The sequence below is a fragment of the Vigna unguiculata genome, chromosome 11 (assembly GCF_037176805.1).
Source record: "Vigna unguiculata cultivar grain cowpea cultivar isolate G323 ecotype 2 chromosome 11, ASM3717680v1, whole genome shotgun sequence".
Taxonomy (NCBI): Eukaryota; Viridiplantae; Streptophyta; class Magnoliopsida; order Fabales; family Fabaceae; genus Vigna; species Vigna unguiculata.
The window spans coordinates 39017103-39038039 of record NC_140802.1 but is presented as its reverse complement, the minus strand read 5'-3'; the positions used below and the strand labels follow the sequence as shown (position 1 = coordinate 39038039).

The window sequence follows — 20937 nt, the reverse complement described above, 5'->3', positions numbered from 1 at the left end:
TCTTAAGATTTTCCTGAACATGAATAAAACCCTCAAAATTAATTTACTTCACTTAACTACTATTTAAAGAAGATAAATAACTTTAATTTTAAGATTTTCTTAAAATAGTTAAAGCAACCCCTACCTGGATTTATTGTTTTAAGAAAATTAAGCATTGCTTTTAATTTCGTGTAATAAAAAAGGTAGAAAACGTGTTTGATTTTTCGTTTGATTTTGCGTTTTATTATTTTTAAATTATAGAAAATTTAAATTAAATATAAATATTTTAAATATAAGCTAAAAATACCTATTCAAACCAATTTTTTCTCAATTAATCTATTTTAAATAAATTCCAAAAGTAAAATAAAAACAAAGTATATAGATTCCCATTTTTATAATAATCATTTCGTAAGAGTAAACAGAAATCAAAGCATCCAAAAATTATAGAAAAAATGAATAAAATTTTTAAAAGTAACAATTTCTTTTTTTTTTTTTCTCTCTACCTTTTTTCTTTACCCCAAACAGAGAAGCAGAACATCATCGTAGTTGTCGTGACACCCGTCCAACCTATCTATCTAACTTTACAAGGTTGCGCAGACAACTGTGTTAGATACTATTTTCTTGTAAAGAAACTGTTAGATACTATTTTTTTACTTCTTCTCTTTAATTATATAATGCCAGATACAAACCGGAGTAGAAAACTGCGGTCGGCGAAGAAGCGAAGCAAAGAATCGAAATGGAAAAAGATGGGAAGAGAGTGGTGATCCTTGGAGGTGGCGTTGCAGGATCCGTCGCCGCTAGATCTCTTCAATTCCATGCCCGTGTCACCCTCGTTGATCCGTAATTCAAATATTTTCTGCAACTTTTTTTTTTCTTGATTAATAATTCAAGCATAAATATTTTTTATTTGAATTTGGCTAATTGAGGCACCCATTTTCTGTAATCCCTGAGGTTTGTGGGTTGAAGTTTATGCTGTGTATTTTTAGATTCTGGTTCTCTTCCTCTTGGTAAAGAGAAGGGTTTTGAATGGCAATTTTCCACCCTTGTCAAGTTTGGGAATATTTATCGCCTTTTGTAACTTCCCAAATTTCCAAGTTTCAATTTTTAGGTTTAAAAGTGTGCTTTTGGAGATGTTTGCCAATAGGAAATATGTTGGGTTTGAAATGGTGGTGAGCTATACATTGCATTGACATTGAAGTGTTTAACTTTTAATTCATATGGTGGTGGTGGTGGTTGTTGCTGCCAACTTTTCATTGGGGTTTTCACCTGATTCAGAGTGGTTGAATGCAGGAAGGAATATTTTGAGATTCCATGGGCAAATTTGAGATCAATGGTTGAGCCATCCTTTGCAGAGAGAACGTTGATCAATCACAGAGATTACCTTACCGATGCCGATATCGTTACGTCCGAAGCCGTCAATATTACAGAAACTGAAGTGTTGACTGCAGATGGCCGTCAAATTGGCTATGACTATCTTGTTATTGCCACTGGTCGTGCAGATTCTGTCCCCAAAAGTAGGAGTGAAAGACTTAATCAATTCAATGAAGGTAAGTCTTCTAGCACTGGGGCACATTAGTTAGTGTAAAAAATTGAGCTCATTGTGTTTTAGTCTATTGAATCGTGGATTGACATTGCTCATTTAGTATAGTTCTTTTTTCTAGAATAGTTCAAATGTTGAATCATGTAATATTTGTCCTAGTCAGTACTTGAGTAATGAAGTTCGTTTTCTCTGGCAGATAATCGAAAGATAAAATCTGCTCGTTCCATTCTGATTATTGGAGGAGGTCCCACTGGTGTGGAACTTGCGGGAGAGATAGCAGTTGATTTTCCAGATAAGAAGGTTATACTAGTACACAAAGGATCGAGGCTGCTGGAGTTTATAGGGGCAAAAGCTGGGAATAAGGCTTTAAAATGGTTGAAATCAAAGAATGTTGTGGTGAAACTAGACCAAAGAGTTAACTTGAATGGATTCACAGAAGGACAGAAGATATATCGAACTTCAATTGGAGAAACCATTGAGGCAGATTGTCATTTTTTATGCGTAGGAAAACCACTTTCTACTGCATGGCTCGAGGAAACTGTGTTGAAGAATGACTTGGATTCTCAGGGAAGGATCAAGGTAGATGAAAAACTGAGAGTCAATGGACGGAGCAACATTTTTGCAATAGGAGATATTACAAATATTCCAGTAAGTGCTATTAATAACTCATTCAGCCTTTCACAATTATATAGTTTTATTCACAAATCAATAAGTTACTGAATCTCTTGCTTTTAACATGGTCTTCTGGCTGATTCTCTTGAGCTAGACTGAGAAATCATGGTTTACTGCCTGAATCTTGGCCAGAATTTAGTTTCTTCTTACTACTAATTTATGTGATTGTATTACTGAAGATCGTTATATAGAAGTCTCTTTGATTTTGCCCCATATAAATTGGTTAAAACGCTATAGATCATTGGCATTTTAATCTTCTTACAAGCCACCTAATAGGAGGTTTTTTAATGGAAATCCACAATACAGGAAATCAAGCAAGGGTTTTTGGCACAGCAGCAGGCTGAAGTTGTTGTGAACAACCTGAAGGTGATAATACAAGGAGCAAGAGAATGTAGGATAGAAACTTACAAGCCACATTCAGCAATTGCAATAGTTTCACTTGGGAGGAAAGAAGCAGTGGCACAGTTACCATTCTGGACAATCACTGGAAGAATTCCGGGATTCATTAAGTCTGGAGATTTGTTTGTTGGTAAAACAAGAAAACAAATGGGACTCAGTTATGATATTGAACAAGCTTGACGCTAAATTGTGTGCATGGTGTGTACATAAATTACAGAATCAGTCCGTTTCATAGTTTGTGCTGTAGATTGGTGTATTTCCAATTTGTTTTTCCTTTAAAGAATACATCTGTATGAGAAATATCTTTATGCTTAAATGGTGTTTCCTGACATCATGAGATATAGTTGTGATTCAGAACCATTGTATCGTTGACATGTAAGGTTGATAAAATTATTGGATGCTTTGTGGTTTTGTCTGCAGAAAGTGAGACACTATATGAAAATGAAAAATAATATTTTCACAACCTCTCTCATTCATAATCAATTGACAATCCTCTTATAATTGTTGTAATGACTAAAATATACAACTATGAGCATTGACATATTCAAACTTCAAAATAGACCCAGGTGAAATAACGTACAAGCCACTTGTATTGCACGAAATCTCATTATGCTTATAGTACAATGTGCAAACTTATCTTGAGTTAGATTAAATCCTACCCAAAACAAGGATACTTAATTAAATTATTTAATCATTTTTGTGTAATCATCCACTAACTTCTCAAAAAGGCATCCCTGTTCACTTCTAAGAGTGCATTCCAACTTTGACATGTTGGTGAAGATAGGACAAGAAAAACTTTAGGTGAGGCCATTTTAAAATACTAAGATCTTAATGGATCTCAAAACTTTATTGTTTCATGACAGAACACAATAGTATTGTTTAATCCATATGACATATTTCCCTTGAGTAGGTATAGCTGTATACGTTAATAATGGTTGTTGGTACATATAGGAGTAGAAAAGAAATAGACCATGCATTTGAGAATGTGATTTTAATTTCATATGATGGTGTTTCGCCGGCAAATCTGGTATCAAAATAAAGTGCTGGCTCGTTGTTTTCACACTGTTTCTTTCTTTTTAAAGTTTGATCACTATCTGCAATGACATTTGAGTTGTAAGGTCAATCAATTGTTTCACATTTCAATCTACATAGGGGAATAAAGTAGGATCAAGAAGTCATTTTCCATGTGAACGAAATTGTTACTTTCAAAACAATATTTCTCACAACACGCAGCAGCGAAATATAAGGAACTGAATGGAGAAAAAAAAAAAAAAAGACATCTGGCATTAGAGAGCCTTTTGGCTGCTAAGTGCATAGGTAAAATAATATGAAAATGTTCAGGTTAATGAGTGGTGTTAAATTCAAGTCTTGTGTACTTACATTAATACTAAACAGGAAAACAAGTTTTGTCCTTCTGTTCTTACTGATTCGAAAAAAATTGTCTTCTGCAAAAGATATATGCAGTCTCAAATCACAACAGTACGTTCTGCTCTCACCCTAAAACTCAAGATTGCACTATATTAAATAATGAACAAAAATCATTAACTGGAAGTTGCCAAAAAACTTGAGGGTGAATTATATAAAAGATAAGAACAGCAAAGAAACTGATTTTTTTTTTCTTTTCAAAAGGTGAAAAAGCGTTAAGAATAATAAGGAAAAACTATTTCTTTTGGGCCGAACTAACCTGAATCCTGTAGCTGTTAGTTCTCTTGGAGCATTTATATTAAAGTTCAGGATAAAAGCATAAATGTTAAAAATGATAAATTGGGACATAAGAAGAATCCAAAGCCTAACTCATCTAGAAGGAAGAGAAAGTCAAGTTTGAGCCCAATTAGTCAAAAGCTGATGAAAGTAAAGATAACAACCTTATCTTAAACTAAACGAATCAAGACTAAATCAAACCCTTAGTTCTTAATCTGTTGCTATACTAAGAAAGAAGGTCCTAGAAAACTAACGGTAGTTTTAATCACAAGGTGCCAAATCTGTCGTTCCAAGTTGGAACTCCAACTCATTGTCCCTAACTCCTTGACTCCTTGCATGAAAAAGAAAAAGAATAAATTAAATAAAGGAAAATATCTTCTATCATGCTTTTATTTTAATCCGTTGCATTTGAATAATCACCTCTATGAATTCTGAATCAGCAAGCTACACCATATGCAGGCTGGCACCTAAGAACCTTTTTAAAGAAGCCATCATTGTCAATGATTCAAGAGTATATTATATCACGTAATTAAAAATTTTCATATAATTGTGGGGTCATTGTATTTTGTTTAATAATATTTTCCTAAAGAAATTGCACATATAGAAGTTGGCACACAGCTTTCTTTCTGGTTGTGAACTAGGAAGGTGGTGAGTTGACTACAGCTACAGCTTCCATTTGGCTTTAGTCTTATTTGTGTCCAAATTCAAGATTTGACATTTCACTTTGATGATACATGCAATGACGCAGAGACATCTATTTATGTTGTTGCCTTATCTTATTGCAGGAACATAACACAATCATTACAAATTACAGAGTAAAAGTTCAACTCTTAATCACTAAAGATGGCGGAGAAGAAAGTGGTCATCGTAGGAGGTGGTGTTGCCGGTGCCATCCTAGCAAAAAATATACAAAATCAAGCCAACGTTACCCTTATTGATCCGTGAGTTCCCTCTTTTCTGTATCTAATTGAAGTTCAATGTTGTATACAAGTATAAAAACTGTGGTTCATTTCAAACAATGCTTAAGTGCTTGATACTTAAGAGCTTGATTGCACAGTTTAATGAAATAAGTTACTTCTTTTGATAAGTTCAAATGAGTTTATAACCAATTTTACCATAGAGCCTGTTATGTGTATGTTGCATTGACTGAGTTGTGGAACACAGGAAGGAATATTTTGAGATTCCATGGGCAAGTTTGAGGGGATTGGTTGAGCCATCTTTTGCTGAAAGGATAGTGATCAACCATAGAGAGTACTTCAAAAAGGGTGACCTTGTTGTATCCAGTGCAGTCAACATAACTGAAACTGAAGTGTTTACTGCAGATGGCCAGCAGATTGCCTATGACTATCTTGTTATTGCCACTGGCCACACAGAACCTATTCCCAAAACCAGGACTGAAAGACTTGACCAATACAAAGCAGGTAATACTTTAATTTGAAGCCAAAAAGCAAAAAGAGATATCTAAACTCAGAAAGTGATGGAATATAAATTACTCTCGATATTTCATTATTTATTTACTGTGAAGTTAGGATGATTTTCCTTTGTAGGCTTGAATATGTAGGGCTCTGGTTGGATAGATTTCTTTTCATAAATACGTAGAGAAGAAAATAAGATAATAAAACTTGTTGGTAAGATAATAAAATTTATTAGGAAGTAGATTTTAAGCCTAATTTGATCTTACAAAACTGATGAGTAAGCTGAGATTTGCACTTATTTATATATTATAAATTGATCTTATTTTTTGTCGACACGAGAACTTCATCAAAATTGAATTAATTTTTTCTTATAAGCTAAAATCAGCTTCTAAAGAAGTTGGATGAAAGATTTTCTACAGAAAAGTAACAAAGGTGTTTTAGCATATAGGAAAAATTTACTTCCCTTTATTTTCTTTTCCTGTGAGTGTTTTATAGAGCAGTGTATCCAAAGAAAAATTAGTTGTGTATTTCTAGTCAAAGTTCCATTATACAAGAAACTTTGGCATGTGAAGTGAGTTTCAATGTATTTATTTGACTTACGAGGAGAATTTTTGATGGCAGAAAATGCAAAAATCAAATCTGCTAGTTCAATTTTGATTGTTGGGGGAGGACCAACTGGTGTTGAGCTTGCAGCAGAGATTGCTGTTGATTTTCCAGACAAAAAGGTGACTATAGTGCATAAAGGTGTAAGGTTGCTGGAATACATCGGGCAAAAAGCTTCAAGTAAGACTTTGAAGTGGCTCAAATCAAAGAAGGTTGATGTGAAACTAGAGCAATCTGTCGAAGTGAGATCCTCTTCGGAAGAAAATAAGACATATGAAACTTCAAATGGAGAGACTATAGAAGCAGATGCTCATTTTCTATGCACAGGGAAACCACTTGGTTCAGCATGGCTTAGAGAAACACTTGTGAAGGATGACTTGGATGCTGATGGTAGGATCAAGGTGGATGAAAACTTGAGAGTGAAGGGCAGGAGCAACATTTTTGCAATTGGAGATATTACAGATGTTCAAGTAAGTGTTATTAACCAAAACAAGATCATTTTGGTAATTTGATTCTTTGCAAGCAACTTGTTGATGAACTATTGCATGGTGTGACAGGAAATCAAACAAGGAGTGTATGCAACTGGTCATGCTCAATTGGTTGCCAAGAACCTAAAGCTATTGATAGAAGGAGGAGGCAAAGAGAACAAGTTGGGAACATACAAGGCTCAACCACCAATCTCTATAGTCTCATTGGGGAGAAAAACTGCAGTAGCACAGTTCCCATTCATTACAGTGCTGGGAAGGCTTCCTGGTATGATCAAGTCTGGAGATTTGTTTGTGGGGAAAACCAGAAAGGATTTAGGACTTGAACCTAATGTTAAAAAGTCTTAATTTGGTTCAGTGAGTGGTGTATATACACTTCTTCAACTCTTCCTTTTCATAGTCATTGTTGTGTATCTGTTAATTCTATGTGTTTGATTATTTCCCTGTTGTATTCAAACTGATTCCAGTGTATCTGTAATTTCCTATTGATTTTGAGGTCAGTGTTGTTTCTTGAGCAATGGAATTGAAATCAAAGGCAGAATGTAAGTATTATTGAAGTCAAAGGCTGAATTTACAAGTGTTGCAGTGTATTCATTGCACTAATTACTGTGGGTTTTATTTATCAATTTTGCTAACCTATGCACCATTCTGGAGATTTCCTTCGCCCTCTCATGGCCACCAAAAACCTGATTTTCTACTTGCAAAGGTTTCTCTTTAAACTCTGCATATCACAAATGGCGGTTTAACATTTTGACCCAAAAGACTGCAGTACATAATTCAGGATTATATATATTCCATTCTGTCATACATGTTCAAAACGCCAGTATTTCAACCATCAAAAGGGGGAAAACTAAAAAATCTAACCCCAGTAATTCAGTAAAATTCATTACAATTATCAACAATGTCATCAAATATTACTCATTCATATAACAATTGGCCTCATGCAAGTAACATAGATCCATCACACATGTAGAATCAAGGACTATAATACTTACAAACTTATTCTTGACACAGATCGACAAAGTTTGCATTTTAACACAAACCGAATTTTTTTTTCTTTTTGCAAATCACATCAATTTCTTTGGTTCATTGAGGTGTTCCTTGTGCACCGTCAAAAGTTTGTTTTTTGTTAAAAAGTTATTTTCCTAGAATTAACTACCAACATTCATCACCTGTAGATTTTGAAATCTCTGTCAAGTATTTCACTGCTCATATTAGCCTTGTTATAATTATTTGCATCCCTTGAAGTGCAAAATTAACTCTTACATTGAGAATGCTCTCAAAACCTCTTGATATAAAATTACATGAATCAAAATATATTGTAGTATAAACAGTTTAAAATTAAAAATATTTTTCTTTAAAGAATATATATATATATATATATATATATATATATGGTATTGCTTCCTGCACCTCCATCCCATAGTCATGAAAACACTATTTTACCAGTGCATCAGACCATCAACACCACCGTTAGTACGTTGTTGCTATTGCAGATGAAGAAGAACAGATAAAACGTGAAAAAAAAGACATATTCAAGAACGTATTTAATGTGTTTCGGAAAACTCTGTATGGAACATAATGTATTTTCAAAAACTTACGCCAGATAGTATTGCATGTGTTTGAAAAATATATTCCAGAAATTCTATTATAAAAAGTTTTTTTTGAGAATATATTTCATGCATCGAAAATTTTGAAAGTTTGTTTCAAAAAGATTCTAAAACATGTAATTAGAAAATAACTTTTGAGAAGGATAAAATTGTTATTTTGAAAATTTGGGGATTGCACGAAGAAATTATGGCTTGTAGGAAGTTAAAGCCGTATATATATATATATATATATATATATATATATATATATATATATATATATATATATATATATATATATATATATATATATATATATATATATATATATAGATTTGTTAAGTTTAGTCCAAGTTTTTTTTTTCAGTGGTTTTAGACTGGGCCTATTTCAAAATGGGCTATTGTTTCCAGCACTCCCACAATTGTTAACTGCATAATCACAATATTTAGAAAAAAAAACTCAAAACATCCTTTTATCACACCACACCATCACTATCACAGTTTCTACCATCGTCGCATTGCTACGGTAGAGGAAGAGAGGGAGAATGCTGCAAAAAGAAAAATAAGAAAGAAAATGCATTGAAAAACACTCATTTGGAAAAGTTTTTTGGTACGTATTTCATCATGTGTTTCGGACAACTCTCTTAAGAAATAAGAACATATTTCATGTATGGTTATTTCAGAAAACTCATTCTGGAAATCATTTTATAAGTTCTGTAAAGTTCTTTTTTAAAAACTGCATTCTGCAATATTTATTCCAAAACACATTTTATACGTTTCAAAATTCTATTTTGGATCACATTCTGAAAATTTCCTAGAAATTTTGTAACATTGTTCCAAAAATTCAATAAAACTTATTTCAGAAAACTTTAAAAGGATATAATCCAAAAGTCATTTTTCCGGAAGGTAAAATGATAATTTTAAAAGTTTGAGACAGTTTGCAAAAATCTTGTGGAGATATAAGATGTAAAAGACTTGCATTTTATGGGCAATTTTTTTGGGCTTTAGTTACAATGTCGAAATGGGCAAGAAAAAGAAAACCTCGCTTGGTGTGGGAAACTCTACGCAATTGCTTTCTGCACCCCGTTAATTTTCCAAAATGACCATTTTATTCTTCCGCTAATTCCTGAACAAGATTTCTAGAATTTCCTATTTTCAGAATGAAATTTTCAACAACAAAATTTTTGAAATAAAATTTTCAAAACGGGTGAAATACACTCTGGATTGAACAAATTTTCTAAAACACATAATACTTTCCGGAATGAATTTTCCATAATACTCCTACGCTAAGTGTGTTCTGGAAAAAATTCTCCGAAAAACATGAAATATTTTTTCGAAAAAAGAAATCATGAATGAGTTTTTGTAAAAAAAATTATTTTCTTCTGCAGTAGCGGTTTGGTGGAGATGACAGAGTAGTGATGTGATGCACTGACGAATAATATTTAAGTATTTTCCTTATATTGTGTTGGTGCAGAAAGAAATTTGATGCGATGCAGAAACTCAGATCTTTACTGTTTAGTATATTAATTTAAACATAAAAAAAATAGTTTATTTGCCAAAATAAATAATAAGGATAACTTAATTTTAAAAGTTTTGAATAACTAGAAATAAAACTCTCAATTCTAGGATAATTTTTAAACAGCTAACAAATAAAATATATATTTTAAATGAAGATAAAATGTTTTTCAACTCCCTTTAAGGTCACAATTAATTTTAGTTCCTTCATTTGAAAACTATGGCTTTGGTTTTTGTATTTAGATTTCACCCTCAACCTAACTAGAGATCAAACTCATCATACTTCGAAAAAAATTAGTAGATCAAAATTTTCTTTTTGAAATACAAAGAATATATCAGAGAGCTAAAATATATTCACAAATATTAAAGCAACTTTAATCACAAGAGTAAATATTGGTATTAAATTATTGTGTTCATTATATAAAAAGAATATTGAAAAAATAAAATTTACTTAAAAAAGACTCTACACTTCGAGATCGGTCTCTATATGAGAGCTTATTTTGTACAAACAAATAGAAATAGAAATTATGAACATATCATATAATGTTTAGATTAGAGTTGATAAGGGTTGATCGCGACGAGTAGTACCTATTCATTATTTGTTCCGCCTAAAAAAATTGTCATGCTACTCCCTCTATTATTACTTGTTGGGTACATAAAAGAATATTAGTGAACTTTTTTTATATTCGTGTGTATATATATATATATATATATATATATATATATCCTAGACTTCTATTTTGCTTAAATAACTTTGAATTTCTTTTTAAATTCTAAGAGAATTTTGTTATATGAATATTGGATTTTCTTTTATTAAGTGTTTTGTTGATTGATTTTATTATTAATAAAAGAATTTATTTTAATATTTTTTTAACATGTGGATCAATTTATTTATTTTTCTCTAATTTACCTAAATTTTTGGTCAATTCATTCTTAAAAAAATGAGTTAGTTGGTGACTTATAAAATATTAAAAAGTGAATAGACAAATAATTAATAAATTAAAATGAAATGAAATGTTAAAAATAACTTATAATGTTATTTCTAATAAAATCAAACGACAAGATATTATTATATACGAAAATACAAAATTTTGTCAACATGTAGAACATTCTTAATAAAAGTTAAAATTAAAATTAAAATACCAAAATTTATAATATTCTTAAAATTTAAATAATTTTTCTAAAAGAAAGTAATTATTATAAATAATAAAAGTCAAGGAAGATGGGATGACGTGGTAACCATTTTGGTTTCGAAATGCGTAACTTCATGTTGTACTTCGTTTCGAATGTGGTACGACATCTTTTTAAGTAATGTCATTCATCATGTTTACTTTAAGTAATGTGAAAGTCAAAATATAAAATTCAGGTAATTATTGTTGCATGTTGCTTTTCCCTTTACAAACTTTTTCTTTCAGTATTTTTATATTATTCATAGAAATTATTTTAAATTCAATTTCAAAACTAAATTTGATAACTTTAATTGTACGGTAATTACAATTTGTAGTAATATAATTTCTTTATCATGAAGATATTCCAATTAAAATAAGGATTTTGTAGGTTTCTAAATTATTAAAAATCATAATGGAATGAAAGGAAATTAAGTTAGGGTTTATAATGGCGACTTACTAGTTACAATGGGGGACAAGATGATGATTCAACACGCAACTAAGCAAGGTGCAAAGTATTACGTTTTCCATTTTGCTGCTTTGCTTTTATTTTATTTTTCATCCTTCAAAATATTTATTATATCTAATTTCTCTAATTAGTAAGATTTATTTATAAAGATGAATTTATAACATTTTTTTTTCAGCCACACAAGCTTGAAATTGGATTTCTAATCAGATATCTAAATAACGTAATTGCATATCAACTATATCATTTGTTTGAAAAAAGCTTTCCTATATATGTATATATAAAGTTTTATTACTTACTCTTTAAAAGTAAATTATTAAAAATAACATTCATTTTTATAAAATTTATATCGAGTACTGTATAATTTTATAAAATTGAATTACACTTAAATCAATTTTTAATATTATATCATATTATAAAGAAATTTGTTTGGTTTAAAAGTGTCACGTATTGTCGAATTATTATTATATTACTTAAAAATATTTAGTTTTGTATTGTATATATAAGATTATCGTGGTTTAACGTGAAAAATATATGTTAAAACTTTTATAGGCTTAATTACTAATTTTTTTTCTTTATTTGAGTTGTTAATTTATTTTGTTCTCTATATTTGAGTTTAATTGAGTTTTTATATTATTTTTTTTGCGAAATTGAGTTTTTATTTTATTTAGAATAGACTTATACTGGTCTTTATAAATGACATGTGTTAGTTTGAGGTATTTTAAATTTTATTTCTTATTAGTTTATAATTATTTTTTGTTTTTTTTTGTTTTGTTCACATATCAGTATTAGTGTTATGGATTAGTGTTTGTGTCACGTGTCAATTTGAACACAACACCATATATTAATATCATTGTTACATGTTAATATCTTGTATTCAATTCGGTTTCAATATTTATTTTTAGTATAAAAAATTGAGTCTTAATTATGTTTAAAATCGCACAATATTGGCCCTTCCCATGATATAAAACTTGTTCAATTTATTCAACTCAATCTGAGACTAACTTAAGTGAATTCAGTTTACTTACCGATAAAAATAAATAAAATACAAAATGTGTTCTATTTTATGAAAATTCATGAAAAATAACATACTTTTTATAATATTTATTTAAGTAGACAAATTAAGTTAAAACATGTAAAATATATTAATAATTTAGTTTATATTTCATGTGAATATTAACTTTTTTTTCTTAGAAGAATTATAAATAAGCTAACAAAAGAAAAAATATATATTTTTTAAAAATATTAAAATTTTAAAATTACACTAAGAACGTTACATTATTTTTAATATTTTTTTTTTCTTTAAAAGGTAAGTTGGTTCTTCTAGTCAATAGTAAACTTGATTGTCAAAAACATTTTGATCAAAACTTCTAAAAAAATTATAAGTTTAAAATAAGTATATTTTTAAATTTAAATTAAAAGTTAATTTCTAAAAAAATTATTTAATTTGAATATATAAGTTATAGTTAAACTTAATTATTTATTTGGTCATATTTTAAGTAAGGACACCATTATCTGATTTTAAACAAGATTGTGACTAAAAGAAATAAATATATGGACTAAATTAAATACAAGAGTGACACTTGATATTAGCATTAACATTATCATGTGACACTAATATTGACACTTATTGATATTGTTTCGTGTGTAACATGTTCATGATACAATAGTAACAATGACACATAATTTTAAAAAAATAAACTAAAATGAAAGCCTTAAAGAAAATGAAAGATATATCAAAGTAAATATATTTAAAAGAAATAAAGATTTAATTGAGAAAAAAATATATAAAATTTCAATTGACTGAAATAAAAACATTACAAACAAAATGAATTAATGTCACAAGGATAAAATTAGAATAAAAAGGTAATTTTAATAAATTGTACCTCAAAATTTATTTTTATAAAATTATGTAAGATTTAACCTATTCTCTAACAATGTAAATAATGTGACTTAAAAATCATTATTTCCGATTGATGGTACTTGTTATAGATAGATGATAAGCATAGGAGATTATTCATGAAGAAGTGATATCTGCTATAACTAATCAAAAAGGGTTATAAATAAAGCACTTTTGTTTGAGTTTTGAAAAAGTTGTAGCAGTAGAAAGTTATGGTGGAAGACACCTCAAAACCCACTTTTTTGTCTTACACACTGTTTCTGCTTTTTCACCCTTTAGCATGTTCATTCTGTGGTTTCTATGGACTCTCAACGCACTTTCTATTTAAAAATAGAATTGAAAATTGTTACTCATAACATAACCTAACGTGAATCCTCACTCATCCTTCCTTAATTATTACAAAATTAAATAACTCTCCCCATTGACTAGTCACCACTTTGTTTTTCTAAAATTTATTAAATATTTTGTTTCTTTATAAATCATTAGGCATGGTATTAAATTCAAACAAAAGTGCAACCACTAAATTTTCAATCTATTATTTTAACGCACATTTTTATCATAAATTATAAATTATATATAAAATTATGAAAGAGACTCGGTATATAATAAATAAAGATGCAAATTAATTAATCCAAGTTATATACTAGGTTTCTTTGAAGACGTACTTTTACTTTTAGTTAATCTAAATCACCTCTATCTAGCCAAATCCTGCGTTTAATTAGGTTCTTCAGTATAAATATTTTGTAGAATAGTTGAAACTTGGAAGAATTAAACCTTCGTGGTTCAAAATGTAAAGGCTTCTAATAATTGTGTTTAGTTTTCAATTCTTCATGACATAAAATAATTAAAAAATAATAATAAACAACTGTGCACATGTAAATTGACAAGATAAAAAAGAAAATAAAAACAAATGGAAATTCAATTAAACTAAACAAATTTCTAAACCTGATCCAAAAATACATGTTAGCAACACATATTGTGGAAAATTATCAAACCATTGTGGACATTTTCCGGCAAATATATTAATCCAAATGAATTTGGATAGATATTATTTCTCCAATTTCTTTCCATCTTCATTTGACTCTTCTGGTTCTAGTGATTAAAATTTCAATAGAATTTGGAGTTGTCGAATTTTGAAATGGTTTAAAAAAGTATGTTAGGGGTTAGGAAAAGAGAATTTGGACTAATTAAGATGGGAATTTAATGGAGCAAATTACCACCTCAATATGATTGATATGGTGACACAAATTTTACCAAATTTGGTTCTCAAATCAAAACAGGTTAAGTGGGATGAGGAAAGGTGAGTTAATAGGTTGCAAATTTCAATTTGGCCTGCTAATTTTTTTTGCTTTGGGTTAGTGTGTCTAATTTTTTTTGCTTTGGGTTAGTGTGTCAACCAGATCATGACTCATTTTGTCACTTCTAGATAAACCACAACTCTGTGAGTGAATTTTTTATGTAAATATAGCTCTTTTAACACAATTCTCATATTCACGTGAGTGTAGTCAAACTCCTATTATTGATCCTGTTATCTAAATTTTATGGTAGTGTGTCTCTCACTTATTTGGGAGCAATTACAGCCTTATATACAAGTTTTTAATGTAATTTATATATCTAGATATGTTCAAAACCTTGAAAACATTTGATCTTATGTTCTTAAGATTTTTAGCTTGACATCATGCTAAAAAAACTTTATAGTTCTACTCTTCGTCTTTTGTATCTTTAACTCAATCTCCCACCTGAAGCCTTAATAACTTAACCTTACATTTTAATTATTTTGATCTTGATCTCATTTCTTGAGTATATTTGACTCGACCTCATACCTTAAGTACTTTTAGCTCAATCTTGAACCTTTTTAATTTAACTTCTCATCAAGTATTTCTAATCTAACTCCACCTTGAACATCTTTAGTTTGATTTCACACCTTAAGTATCTCTAATTTAGTTTAGTTCATTTAGGATCTTTAATAGCATTGCACCTTTAATAGCAGGCCGTAGAAAATTACTGACGAACAATGCCATCGGTAATTACCGAATTATCCGTTAGTAAAATTAGCTACGACCCTTTTACCGACGGATTTCAGGCCGTCGAAAATCTATCGGAAAAAATAGATTACCAACGGATATTTGTTGTTATTGGTAGATTTCGACCGTCGGTAATACCTTTTTTTTTTTGTAGTGAAATGGTATAAAGGAAGGAAAATGAATTTTTAACAATTAAATTTTGACATTTTTTTCTTACAAAATGAGGTGACATCTTCTAAATGATTTTCTATTTTTTTATTTTTTCATTTCTCTATATTTCAAAATCACTTAGAAGATGTCACCCCAAGTTATAAAACAAAGTTATCAAAATTTAGTCATTAAAATATCATATATTTCCTCAAACAAAACTACTTACAAGCGATAATATCACCAACAATAACGGCCTTGCAAAGCTCAACTAGAATTAACATTTTCAAAATGCTCCAATATGCTATAAAATATGTAAAAAAAAAAATATCATCATGCTAAATTTTACAAAACTTGAAGATCATTCTAAGTTAAACAAAACAAGAGTTACTGAAGTTGTTTAAAGCTCTTTGATCTCCTTTAAATATTAACTAGTGTAACACAGGCGCTATCGCGCCTGTGTGTATGTATTTTTTAAATATGCATGATATTATATTAGTAGGTGATAATATTATAATGTTATTAAGTTAATATATATATTAAAATTATATTTATTAAAAGTAAAGTGAAATATATCAGAACAAATAAAAGAATAACCATTGATAAATAAAGAAGAAGAGAAGAAGCAGAGACATATGATTTTATAAAAAGTTTGTAAAAGTAACGGTCAATTTTTAAAAATTTAATAAATTATTATATTTAAAGGGTAAAATCGGTATTTTGAAAAGTGGACACAAAAAGGAAAATTCTCTTTATATATTGTTACAGATTAAACAAAATAAATAAACCAAGCATCATTTTAATTCATTCTACTCAGAATTATGAGTTTGGAAGGTTTCTATACCTACTACATTACATTGAGATTAGTTAGTTATCTTATAAATAAATTATCTTCTTATAATTAATTATTATCTTATACATTTGCTTACTTAGCTATTTTTTTAGAGAAAATAAAACTCAATATTATATTTAATGTATACGTCATCAAAATAGAACGTTTAAGAGGTAAATGTTTATTTCTAATATATTACACTGAACTACAACTATTTGATATCACCTAATAATGTAATAAAAAAAATTATATAACTAATTAAAAGATCATCTCATAAAATCTTAAAATCTTATTACGAGCCTACAGAACAAATAGAATGACTGTAATAAAGGGACTAATTTAAGGTGTATACAATACCATGTTTGAAGAGAGTATATATTATATCAAATATACAAAACTACCTTGTATTTTTTACATATATAAATTTGAAATTAAAGGACATCCACTTACAATTAAATAAGATAAAAAAAAAATGAAAAAGTAGCATAATTATTAAATTTAAATATAAGTGTCTGCATAATAATTTAAATTTAAAATCTGGTGAAAGGCGATGAACACCGTTACTAGTGATATGTGTGTGCGCATATCTCTGCCTGTGAATAGTGTGCGTGCGTACATGTAACAGCTTTTTTCTTATTTGTTTTTCTTAGTCAGTGTCTCAGTGCTCTTTTGCTGTCAAATAAATTTTACATTTATAGTTGAATTATTTTATCTAGTATTTTAACATTATTGAGAAAATTACGTAAAAGGTATAAAAGTTGTGGTGAGAGATGGAGAATAAAAGATCAATTTCCAGAAATATAAAATACTGTAGAAGTGAAAACAAAAATATAAGCAAGAAGTTTTTATATTCTACTTTTTTTTAATGGTTGAGAAAATTTGGTGCAGATATTTTTGAAGAGTCTAGAATATACATGTTCCTTCTTCTATGATGCATGATTATATAGAGGTTGGATAATGTTTGATGAATAATGGCCACAATTATGCAGGTAATGAAAAATCATCTCCACCATAGCTAATTGACTAGATAACCATGATAAGTGCTTGCTATGGTATATTACATCCATAAGAAAAGTAAATATTCACTATTTAGGGGTTTATTTTTGGTAAAGAAATTTCGCAAGAAGAAGCATTGCCATAATTGCAGTGTAATATGACACTATATATATTGGTTGGTGAAAGCAATTTATCTTTTTCATTGAATTAATGGGACGGTGAAAAAGCATGAACCCACTAATTAGATCTCTCCACTTTCTTTCCAACTGAGACGAAGTAACCTGTCATATGCCATAGATACTCATCACCATACCTATCAGCATGTAGCCACAATTAAAATAATCCTCATTAGATTAATCATGATAAGTGCTTAATTACTGAAATATGGGATTTCGGAGTTATCGAGATACTTATATTCACACTTAAATTTTAAATAACATGATACTTAACTTTTTCATCGTATTTATTTAGTTAACATGTAACTCTCACGCATGTGATTTCAAAAGTTTATCAGTCTTCTTTTGTAGATGATGTTCCAAGAGAAAATGGAGAGTGATTAATTAACAGATTAAAATTCAGAAGGCAAAAATAATGAGAATGGTGGTCATAAATGAATTGAAATCCAGATTACAAATTTGACATTATTGTACATAAGATACCCCTCACGGTTTAGAAAACATAAGGGTATGCCTTCAAAACACTCTATAAGGTGCAATTAATGCACCATTATTTTCTGTTGTGAATAAGATGAAGCAATGATATATTATTACAATCTTTACGTGTGCTAATTGTCAAACTCAAACTACGTTTGATTTTTCACTATCTGACACAGCTAGTGCTGACTCCTCAATTAGAATAACGACTTGGAGATTATCAGTTTTGGGAACTGCTTCATCACATTCACAGTGTGAAGATTGTGATGGTGCTTTAGGTGATTTATCTGTATCTACAACCTCAAAACCTGTGAGGGTGGCAAGATTATTCACCGAATCTGCTATTTTCTCTGTGATTTCCACGATATCAATCAGTAGTGAAGCCACTGTTGCAGCTGGTATGAGTGATAAAAGGTCAGTTTCTTTCCTTGAACATGATTGGAGCAATGACTTGAGGCTCTTCAATGCAGCTTTTGCGTTTGCAACATGTGTGTCTGAAGAAGAAGGCCCAGTCATTGTTCTAATCGATGATCCTAGTTCCTTAAAGGCTTTGCTAGATTCCAAACTCATTTCTGAGCATAACTCTTGGATGGTGGAACGAAAATCCTGGGACCCCTACAATTGTTGAGACAAGTAACATGTCAATTTAACAAAGTTTTTACATTAAAATACATGCAAACTCATTTGGTTGTAAAAATAGAATCACAATAGTTAAAGTTGCAATTATTTATTTGTGTTGTCACAGATGAAAAAAAATACTTTTATATCAAAGTCACGTGACATATAATTGAATATATTGCAGGCGGGTTTTAGATATCAGGTAAAAAGATTGATCAAGTTTTAGGCTATGTAATAACTTTTTCTCTTTACATGCTAATACTGTTTAATGATATTTTAGTGTTAGAATGGTGATGCATATATACTTTGATATCTGAATTAATGTGTGCATCTAGAGCTTCCATTCGATATGCACATTGGCGAGAAAGAGCACCAATCTTGAGGTATAGGTCCCAAGGGTGACGAAATCTAAACTTTCCATGACCTGGCTCCCATTTTGCAAAATTTGCCTGCATAATAAAGAAAGTAAATTAGATGAGACATGTGCATGCATGAGATTTTCATTTGGGTGAAGGAATATATACAAAGAACACTCACCAAAGAGTCATCTATGCTTTTAGAATTGAGAACCTTTTTATAACCTTCCAAAAATGATTTGTCTTTAGAATCTCCTTTGCTGTCTTCAGATTCTCCTTCTTGTGGTTGGTTAAAGTATTCATGTACAAAAGCTGTTAAACACATACATAACAAGTGTCATGCATGATTATTTCAAGGTAAACTATCTGTAACTTCATCCACATGCAATAACTTGTACTATGTAGCTAACCTTCCAAGAAATCGCCAAGTATTTCGAGCTTGTGAGCAATGGAATAGTGAAACTCTTCACCAGCCCACACAGGGCAAACAAAAATGGAAATCATCACACAAGCTGAACCCCCTATGAATATGGTTGAAAGCCTCTTGTGTGCCATTTCCAACACTTCAACTTCTCGAAAACCAGACACGGATATCAAAGAGAATGTCAAGATGAATATAAGCATCCCATAATCATATCTTGCCTTCACCTTCGGAAAAAACCTTATAAACGATGCTATGGCAGCTGCAAAACAAACAAACAAACAAAAAAAAAACATCAAAACAATTGTACTATATAAATGGCTTCACCAAGAGCCGTATTCTGTTGCCTTTTTTGTTTTCTTAAAGCATCATCGTCATTGTTGTTCTTTGTTTTGTTTATTATTAAGTAAATAACTTGTTTTCACCTTGCACAAAGACAAATGCACCAATCAATATTGGTTCCCCTGTTGCTCCAGAAAGGCTGGCTAAGTAATGAGCACCAACACCAAGAGCACCAGCTGCCAATGTTGCAATTGTCCTATTCAAACCTTTTCCTAAAGTGGCTCCTAAAAATGTGCCATAAATTACAAATACAATGGTTATTTTATCTGGAACAATTGAAAACAAAACAAAACAAAACAAAACCAAACATGGGTTTTGTATATTACGATGATTGGTTAAAATATGAACTTACCGACTGTGTACTCAAAAACTACCACTACAGTCATCACAGCCCACATTGCTGATAGACCAAAGTTCTCATATAGTGGTTGATAGTAATAGAAAAGAGAAACCAGTGAGATTGCAAGCCCCACTTTTAGTGAATGAATAACTTTTCTAGGATCATCTTGGGCTATCTCTTTTGTTAATCTACAAATTCCCAACACCTTCTTCTTAAGAACTTGTGGCAAGGCCAATACTCGACCAACCACTCCTGATTTCTCCTGGTTTGTGTTTGGAGATGCCATCTCTCTTGAAAGAAAACAACAAGCAACAAAGATAGATATGATGCTGTTGTTGCTTAATTAGGTTCTACACTAGCCACCTTCCATGTTTATTTATAGAGTGAGAGGGGCAAGAGAAAGCACCTGATTCAGACTTTGGAGAATGATGTTTTAAAGCAAATAATAAACATTAGTTAGTGGCTTAATGCGCTTAATAGTTGTACGGTGAGAGTACAAAGACTATCCAAATACAAAAAGGGTTTTTGAAGTGTGTAAGGTGGAAAAAAAAGGTAGGAGAATTGACATGGACCCTTAATAAAGAAAAGAAATAGATTGGTGCTATGCGACAAAAGTTGACAATAATGGTGCATTTTAGACGTGTGTGGATTGTGTTACATGGTGCAAGTAGCCCACAAGCTTAGAATTGCAAAAAAACTGATGGCTGGAGACACTTGGCTTGAGTCAGGTAGGTGAAACAAGAAATATTGCACCCACTTGGATGCATTCAAGTGGTGA

The 20937-nt window shown here is 30.2% G+C and overlaps 3 protein-coding genes across 3 annotated transcripts; 2 read left to right on the top strand and 1 right to left on the bottom strand.

The window, feature by feature from the left end:
• The first annotated feature begins 461 nt into the window (after nucleotides 1–461).
• LOC114170744 (uncharacterized) lies at nucleotides 462–3013 on the top strand. Its single transcript, XM_028056295.2, has 5 exons — nucleotides 462–567; nucleotides 661–819; nucleotides 1270–1526; nucleotides 1716–2167; nucleotides 2498–3013. Exons 2-5 carry the CDS (start codon nucleotides 716–718, stop codon nucleotides 2768–2770), a joined length of 1086 nt encoding a protein of 361 aa, XP_027912096.2. The 5' UTR covers nucleotides 462–567; nucleotides 661–715; the 3' UTR covers nucleotides 2771–3013.
• Nucleotides 3014–5017: 2004 nt separating this feature from the next.
• Nucleotides 5018–7397, top strand: LOC114170606 (uncharacterized). The gene is made up of 4 exons (XM_028056120.2): nucleotides 5018–5232; nucleotides 5456–5712; nucleotides 6328–6779; nucleotides 6867–7397. Exons 1-4 carry the CDS (start codon nucleotides 5135–5137, stop codon nucleotides 7140–7142), a joined length of 1083 nt encoding a protein of 360 aa, XP_027911921.1. The 5' UTR covers nucleotides 5018–5134; the 3' UTR covers nucleotides 7143–7397.
• Nucleotides 7398–18018: 10621 nt separating this feature from the next.
• Nucleotides 18019–20516, bottom strand: LOC114169074 (aluminum-activated malate transporter 2). Its single transcript, XM_028054093.2, has 6 exons — nucleotides 20172–20516; nucleotides 19903–20043; nucleotides 19467–19739; nucleotides 19238–19368; nucleotides 19006–19149; nucleotides 18019–18697 (listed from the first exon to the last, which is right to left on the bottom strand). Exons 1-6 carry the CDS (start codon nucleotides 20443–20445, stop codon nucleotides 18227–18229), a joined length of 1434 nt encoding a protein of 477 aa, XP_027909894.2. The 5' UTR covers nucleotides 20446–20516; the 3' UTR covers nucleotides 18019–18226.
• Nucleotides 20517–20937: the final 421 nt, after the last annotated feature.